Source organism: Lactuca sativa, chromosome 7 (genome assembly GCF_002870075.4).
Source record: "Lactuca sativa cultivar Salinas chromosome 7, Lsat_Salinas_v11, whole genome shotgun sequence".
Classification (NCBI taxonomy): domain Eukaryota; kingdom Viridiplantae; phylum Streptophyta; class Magnoliopsida; order Asterales; family Asteraceae; genus Lactuca; species Lactuca sativa.
The window spans coordinates 198380686-198389533 of NC_056629.2; the positions used below are offsets into that span (position 1 = coordinate 198380686).

General features: G+C 35.1%; 2 protein-coding genes across 2 annotated transcripts; one reads left to right on the plus strand and one right to left on the minus strand.

Moving 5' to 3' along the window:
* Positions 1–2084: 2084 nt before the first annotated feature.
* LOC111884950 (mitogen-activated protein kinase kinase kinase 18) lies at positions 2085–3420 on the plus strand. Its single transcript, XM_023881248.3, has one exon. The coding sequence runs from the start codon at positions 2143–2145 to the stop codon at positions 3418–3420; it is 1278 nt and encodes a 425-aa protein (XP_023737016.1). The 5' UTR covers positions 2085–2142.
* A 1307-nt stretch (positions 3421–4727) lies between these two features.
* Positions 4728–8015, minus strand: LOC111884949 (increased DNA methylation 1-like). Its single transcript, XM_023881246.1, has 2 exons — positions 7937–8015; positions 4728–5713 (listed from the first exon to the last, which is right to left on the minus strand). Exons 1-2 carry the CDS (start codon positions 8013–8015, stop codon positions 4728–4730), a joined length of 1065 nt encoding a protein of 354 aa, XP_023737014.1.
* Positions 8016–8848: the final 833 nt, after the last annotated feature.

The window sequence follows — 8848 nt, forward strand, 5'->3', positions numbered from 1 at the left end:
TTCAGCTATCAACTTTATACTTGAATTAAAAACAATAGTTGTCCCATGCTCCAAGCATGTACACTATGTTTTTTTTTCTTAAACACTAGTCATGCCATACACCAAGTATGCAAACTAAGTTTGTCTATGATCTTTACTTTGTGAAAGAGATCGATTGAACATAATTCCAATGATTCTTATTTCACACTCCTAATTCCTTACTACAAATGCAAGAATTCCAAATTCATGCCATTTACTGAAATCTGTTAGATTCTAAACTTATATGTATTGATCCTCTTGTAATGATTATGCACAAAGTCACAAAGACTTGACAACAAACATTACAGAGCATTCCAAAGGAGATCAACTCCTTGGAAACATCCTTCTTGCATTAAGTTTCCTAATCTTACACAGATTTATTGAACAACTTCCACCCATGGGATCATTTCCATATTCCCCTTTTGACTATCACTTCTGAACAAGAGTTGCCTTTTTCCAGAATTTGTCAATATGGTCCTTCCAACAATTAACACTATACTTTCAATTGTCCCTGAACAACCAATCTTTGGTAAACCTTAGATTGTCCTAAACAATTGCTTAATCCTTTAGTCATATCCAATTCTATACATTTTCCTTTCTTAGTCCTTTATATATACATACATATACATACATACATATATATATATATATATATATATATATATATATATATATATATTTGCAAAATAAGTCATTTTTGTTTTTGTACTCATTCAATACTTATGAATGATTTCTTTAATTTTTCTCATGACATCTTACGTGAGATAGTCATATGGTGGTGGGATAGGTTGAGGCAGTCATGCTATATGTTATAGGCCAAGATACCTGATGTGGGTTGGCTGTAAGCCGTAGACACGGAGGCTTGAGAAGAGCAGTTAGGTTAAGGCAACAGACCAACAAACCTTGGGTATTCCAGTCTGATGACTGATTGGATCTGTTGCATGTTGGCATTCCAATTCAATGGCTGATTGGGCCAATGTATTTTAATCTAATGAGTGTGGGCCCGTTATGCATGATACTACGTTTGTTGTATCGGGTATTTTGGGGGAAACTCGTTAAATTTTATGCTTACCCAGTTGTTTATGTTTTCAGGTTCTATCGTTGATCATGGGAAGGCGAAGGCAGGATTGTACACACTCATCAACAGTAATGAGGATACCACGTTTCCTATATTACTCTGATTTTCGATCAGTGTATTTTGGAATATATGTTTTTTTCTTAATAATATATTTGTAATTAGAGAGTTTTGCCTTATTTAAAAATGAAGTTTTTTTGTTGTGAAAATAAGACGTTACACATAATCATCAATAGCCTCACACACTTTATTAATGATTATCCTATGTAAGATGTCGTGAAAAAAAACCTATAAAAATCATTCATAATTACTGAATGAGTACAAAAACAAAAATGACTTATTTGACACAAAAAAATATTAAGGACTAAATATGTACAAAAATATTAAGGACTAAATGTGTACAAAATGATAAATATATTACCCTATTAAGTCATTTTTCTCGGCTAACCTGGAATAGTAACCGGTCATAAGGATTGCATGTGTACAGTTTAACAAATTGAATAGGTAAATGTGGACAAAAAAAAACCCAGTGATCAAATACGTACAAATCCAATAATATATTACCATTTTAAGTCATTATTCCTTAAACAAAACGATGAAAACTATTTGTGTGGTTTATTCTTATAGATGTTTACCAATCCTATTTTTTTTTATTAAAATCTATAATTTACCTTTCTACTACAACTTCTTCCAATAATCTGTCAGTTACGTTAGGTGTTGTGAATTACCATGGGCTGTGGTAAAAAAACATGCGGGCGCCGCAATGTAAAAAATATGACTTGTCACAAACGTGCAACAGTGAAAAAATAAGGAGCGCCGATGTCGCTGTCACGCCACATGCTCACGTGTTCTCATGTGATTGGCTTTATCTGAACTTTGAAGCCAAGTAAACGCAACGCCGCCCATCGTCGGCCAATCCTCCAAATCCCTCTCCTTTCGCCACGTGGTTCAATCACAACTACTCTTCTCTCCTTTTATATTTCAAACCACCATTGTGCTTTTATGCTAACAAACTCATCAAAATTGAAATTCGTCACTTTCTCTCTCAAATGATCTGGAAAAAAGGTCCCATTATCGGACGTGGTTCCTCCGCCACCGTCTCTCTCGCCACCACCGTCACCGGAGACCTCTTCGCTGTCAAGTCCGTCGAGCTTTCAAGTTCACAGTTCTTACAGAAAGAGCAAGAATACCTTTCTAAATTAAAATCCCCTCATGTAATCGATTACATCGGGTTTGATGTTGATTATGATGACAACATTCCGATGTATAATCTGTTCATGGAGTATGCACCTGGTGGCACGATTTCAGATGTGATAAAGAAACAAGGAGGGTGTCTTGATGAGGGCTTGATCCGATCTTATACTCGTCAGATTCTACTTGGGTTGAATTATCTTCACTCCAACAATTTGGTGCATTGTGATATCAAGTGCCAGAATGTGTTGGTTGCTAACGATGGCGTCAAAATTGGTGATCTTGGTTGTGCTAAATTGGCGGAGATCGGCGGAGTTGCTTCCTCTGTGTTTTCCGGTACACCGGTTTTCATGGCCCCGGAGGTTGCAAGAGGAGAACAGCAAGGATTTGCCGCTGACGTGTGGGCTGTTGGGTGTGCAGTAATCGAAATGGCAACCGGTTCTAACCCATGGCCTGATTTAAATAACCCAGTGTCTGCTTTATACAGAATTGGGTATTCCGGTGATCTTCCATTGTTTCCGACGTCGTTATCGGTGGAAGCTAAAGATTTCTTGAATAAGTGTTTGCGAACAAATGTTGAAGAAAGATGGACAGCAAACCGACTTCTTCAACACCCATTTGTTAAGTCGAATTCTGATTTCCAAAAGATTCAAAATTTCCCCAAGAATTCTCCAAGTAGCATCCTGGATCAAGGATTCTGGGACTGTTTTGAAGCGTCGGAGCCTTCACCACCGCCGACCCGTTTCATGAACTTCTCCGGTGAGTCTCCGATAGTTAGGATAGGACAGTTGATTGAAGGAACTCCTTCACGTTTGCCCATTTGGGTTGACGAAGAAGAGTGGATGACAGTAAGAACAAATCAGATAGACAACGAAGAATTGGAAGAGGACAACACTGAGTCGACTCGTATGAACTCGTTTTCAGAAGAAGCGTTTTTTTCACGACCTGTTAGAACAAATTTAGAATCCAGTGTAGTTGAAATGAGTGGAGCAAGTGTGGTTGTTTCAAGATTTCTTGATTGTAAGAACATGAATAATAATAATAATTGTTTTCTGATTGATTCAAAATTAAGCTATTCGTTATTGGCTCTCACTGTTTTCTGGTTTAACTTTTGGTATATTATTTTGGTTTTTTGAATGTTTGATGCCGCTTTTTTTTTATGAAAGAAGAATCAAAGAGAGTGGGGAGGGAAGGTCAGCACTTATTTAGTTATTTATAGTTTTATACATAAAGATAAAGATGCTACATCTTTTACTAATTTTAGTAAGAAAAATAATTTGGTCAACTTGAAAAGTAATATTTTAATGGGTTGCTTTAAGTTTGTTTGTAATATAAGTGGAAAATTGATTTTGTAGAGTAATTAATTATTATTATTTTTTTCATTTTTTATAGTTTTATTAAACTTACCTTTATTGTTTCAAAACAATATTTTTTAATCGGTTATGATAGGTTTAACCCGTTTAGCTCTTTAAAAAAAATATTAAACTTAAGTTTATTGTTCAAAAAAATTACTAGTATTAAACTTATATTTTTACACACAAATTATCAATAAATTAGCTTGTAGATACATTTAGTGACTTTCATCTTTTCTAATCATCATCAATTTTTCGGTAATTTTCTTCGAGCAACAAAATTCCAAAAGAATAAAGATAACATTATTTTCTATGTTCATTTAGAAAAACTGTAAAACGCATGATTTCATCATTCTTCACTACGGTGAAAACCTCCTCACTCCTACTTTACTTCCGTCATCATCCTTCCTTCCGAAGCTCACACATTTCTCTGCTACTCCCATCCTGCTACTTTACAAAAACCACCCATCCCTACATCCCTTTCTTGCCTCTTTCTTCTTGAACAGTGTACCATTACTAACAACCTTCATTCAGAGATTTTATATTATTTTCGTGGTAGTGGTATTTGTGAATAGCAAAGATGGATGGTTGTGGTGCCGAATGATTGTAATTGAAGATAATATTTGTAGCTGGAAGTGGATTGTGTAGGCCGAAGGAGATGACAATGTCATAATGTAATGGTAAAGTGTGTACATAAAGAATTTTATAATAACTAGACAAAACTTCAAAAAATGGTCCCTGTGGTTTTCAAAAATATCAAGTTTAGTCCCTAAGTTCAAAAAACCTCACAGATGGTCCTTGTGGTTTCAAAACTTTTAACAAATGCTCCTTTTCGCTAACTCCGTTAGCTTTTGGCCGTTAAGTGAAGGGCATTTCAGTCATTTCACAACCACATTGACCATTTATGAAGTTTTGCCTTAATTTTTTAATATTATTGGACCACGGATGCTGTACAGGTTCGAAACACTCATTCATCACTTCTAATGCCAAGTTTAGTTTGCTATAAGTTTCTATATATTCTTCCTTTATGTTGTTATCATCACTCACCATCTTCAGTAAACTCCAACTCAGGTTGTTCGTTGTTAATGGAATCATATGCCATAAATCCCCATTAGGCCGAAAGATATTCCTTCACATTTTTTAGAACAGAACGTTTTATTACCATCAGAAGACATTGAAAGCCCTTCTTTTTTCAGGCAATCAATTTGGAAATGGCGCTCACATTGTTCACACGTAATTCGGTCATGATCATGACCTTGAAGACAAATCCCACAACAGCAAGATGGGCAGAACCAGTACTCAGAATCAGGAACTCCATTCAATCTAATACAAGATGAATGATAAGAAGAAGTACAAGAATCACATAACAATAAATCACCACCATCGCTGCAAAAAGAACAAAACTCATCTTGGCCAGATATCGCATGATCAGATGATTTTGTAGATTTAGTGACTATATCAACTTCGGTTTCTAGGTTTAACTGTGTTTGACAATCCAATAGAGACCTCCCATCATCTAGAAATATCATGGTTGATGGTCTACGATATGTACTTCCAGCATGAGACTCGAATTTGCTTAGCAGAAAAAACATATTGCAACAATCACACTGAATTCCCTTCTCATATATACGTCCGGATGCCATAATATGATCATCTAGTCTGTTAAGATAAGCTACTCTTGAACCACTTAACACAATTTTTCTTTGGATTAGGGAAGAAAGAAGGCACCTGCGGCTCACAGAAGAAGGTTTCACCTTTCGTATTCGTTTCTTGGGTTTAAACTCTTTTCTTTTCTTCCCGAATTCCTTCAATTTCTTAATCTCATGAAGAGCTTTTCCTGGACGATTTCTCAGAGTACCCTCTTTCTTTTCATCATCGTCAACAATACTCGAATCATTACTGTTCCCAACCAATTCTTCACTCTGTTGACGGAAATACGAACTTTCAACATCTTCTATCTGAATCCTTTTCTTGGGTCGACTATTGCTGATCACTGACTCATCGCTATTCACCAATTTCGTATCTTGTTTTGTACCTTCTTCGATTATGGAACTACTCACGTCAAGATCGTGATGATCTTGATGATCAATGAGAGATCCACAGGTTGTTCGGAGGGAGATATAAGTTTTACCTTTCGGAGAACAATACCTAAGTTCTCGACGATTGGGTTTCTTCTGTGTGTGTGTGTGTGTGTGTGTGAGAGAGAGAGAGAGAGAGAGAGAGAGAGGAGTAGGAGGAGGTGGGCCCTTTAATATTAAATAATTGTATTTATTTTTCTTTTTTTTTAAATTAAGGCAAAACTTCATAAATGGTCCCTGTGGTTGTGAAATGACAGAAATGCCCTTCACTTAACGGCCAAAAGGTAACGGAGTTAGCGAAAAGGACCATTTGTTAAAAGTTTTGAAACCACAGGGACCATCTGTGAGGTTTTTTAAACTTAGAGACTAAACTTGATATTTTCGAAAACCACAGGGACTATTTTTGAAGTTTTGTCTAATAATTATGTACAAAAAAGTATCAACATGCAATATCCGGTTAAAATGATTGTTTTTAAACATTTCGATAAGTTTAATGACAAACTATATAAAAAATTACTAAATATGCCCTTTAAAGTCATTTCCATATTTATAACTTCACCAAATTCAGTATTTATGGAAATAATTCAAAATACTGCATATATTCGTTAAATGTCCTTTGAACTTAATAAATACATAATAATTCAAAAGAAAGGGTTGACTTTGTAAAATTCAACCAATTTGCGCCATGAATCTCTTTGTATGAACATCAATAATTTATCATCAAATACAAATATTGTTTCAAAATTGACTTTTCTTAGTGGCCATTTTTATAGCTTTTTAAACTCCGCATAATGCATATTCATTTAACATTATCTATACATTACATATGTCATGACTCACGACTCACGTTTTCATATGATGTCACTATTTCATGTTGTTCTTCACCTTTTTAAACCGGTGATTAACGATTCTAATAAGAAGAAAACAAAGTTTGATATGAATACCTTTTGTAATGAACCCAAAAGAGAAAGTATAATTAGCTAGAAAGATAAGAAGCTGTCAATCAATGATTAGAATTGTTTCTCTTTGGCATCTAGTTTAAAATTGAATTCTGATGCTATGTAAATTCGTCTTCTTGTTTGAGTTGCTTATTGTGTAGATATATTCCCAATTATATTCTCAACTTCTTTTGCATTTTAAAAGTTTTGACTTACATACTTTTACTAAAAAAATACACATACTTGGAATATGCTCTGTCCTTTTCATTTGGAATTTGGTGTTCGTTGGGAAGGTTACAACTCAAAATGAGATCCTTTCCTCATCTTCAACAACATTTTAAAATGGACGGCCTAGTGCATAAAGATCCCTACGCAACGTTCACAGAAGGATTCCAACGCCTAATGAACGGCCTAGTGCGTACTTTTATTTTAAAAAAATACTCAAACCTCATCTTAAAGTTAATATAAGTGAAATTTCAAATTGAGTAAAATTCAATTTATAGTATTTCATGTCAAATATTTATAACTAAGTCATCTTAATGTGGATAATAAATTACACTTTACCAAAGTTATGAAATCCTTTTTAATCAACAAGACTCCTTATGAAATCCTTTTTAATCGAAAACCACAATTGAACCACATGCGATTTATTGGTTGCAAGGTTTACATCGAAGATAACAAAGCTGGAAAAGATAAATTCAAAGAAAGGGGGAGAGCTTTCTATTAATGTATATTGTGTATCATTCCTTGTATTGTATTGTGTAGCCCATTAATTAGACCATACGTATTAGCTTCTAAGTTCATTGTAAATTGTATTTATACTCCTTTGATTAATAAAATCATCATGGAAAAGCATTCACCAACCATTTTATCAATGAAATCATGGAAACACATTTACCAAAACATGATATGAGACTCTTTCTGATAAAACTAATAAAATCATCATAGGGCCGACTTCTTTCCTCCCTATCGATCCTACTGTTTCTTTCTCCTCATCTACGTATCTTCTCCTTCTTCTCTTCAGCGGCCATGGTTGATAAAACTAAACCTTTCACATGCGCTCATATCAAATCTCCTGCTCCCCTCATACTAGATCTCATTGAATTCAACTATGATGCGTGGCATGAACTCTTCCTCACTCACTTCCGCGCCTATGGTGTCTATGGCTAACTCGATGGCTCAACAAAACCTAAAGATCCAGTTGATGCAGATTGGGACAACCTCAATAATTTGGTCAAATCTTGGCTCTACGCCACTATAACGCAGTTTTTCCTCAGTCCTTACCATGATCCTTAAACCGCAATCCACCACTCATTCCATTTGGACCACCCTTGAAGCACTTTTCCGAACAACAAGCCTTCATGTGTCATCGAATTAGAAAACGAATTACATGCTTTGGTTCAAGGTGATCATTCTATTATTGATTATTGTTAGAAAATGAAGGCCATTGCCGATTTTTTGGCCAATATTGACGCCCCGATGATATGTGTATATTTAACTACATATTTTGATGCATATTTCTAATATTTTTAGCTATAATCATGATTATTATAAGAAAATAGATACTTATTATGGTTTAAATATGATCTCTAACAACAAAGACATGCTCGAAATAAAAAGGAAGAAAACGAGGAGTTGGAAGTAGGAAAATGGAAAAAGAGACTTGAGGACTGAAGACCACGTCGTGGTAATCCAACAACACGAAGTGGTGAGGGGAAGATTCTCGACCAATCGGCTAACTTGGAGAATACAGGATAAACAGGATGACCACAACGTGGTGGCTTTCAACCACGATGTGGTGTGCCGATATAAGGAAATTATAAATTCCAAAACATTAGGTCGGATGTGGAGGTTCTAATCGGTTTTTCTGAGGATAATTGCAACAAAATACCTTTGTAAACTCGAGAGAAGACAGAGAATCAAGTGAAACTCAAGAATATGAAGATTTGTACATTTATCTATTCGGTTTGCTAATCATTACATATGTCTAGCTTAGTTTACATGGATTTTGTGTGTTTTTCTGCTACCATGAGAGGCTAAACACCTTTTACTTCTGTTTGGTGAAGATGAACCTGAACTATAGTAATGATGTCAATTTCATACAAGAAATAACCCTAGGCTATCAGGCATCATATATCAAACAATTCTATCATGTAATTCCTGAAGATCCCTAGCCTATCACTAGCATGTTGTTCT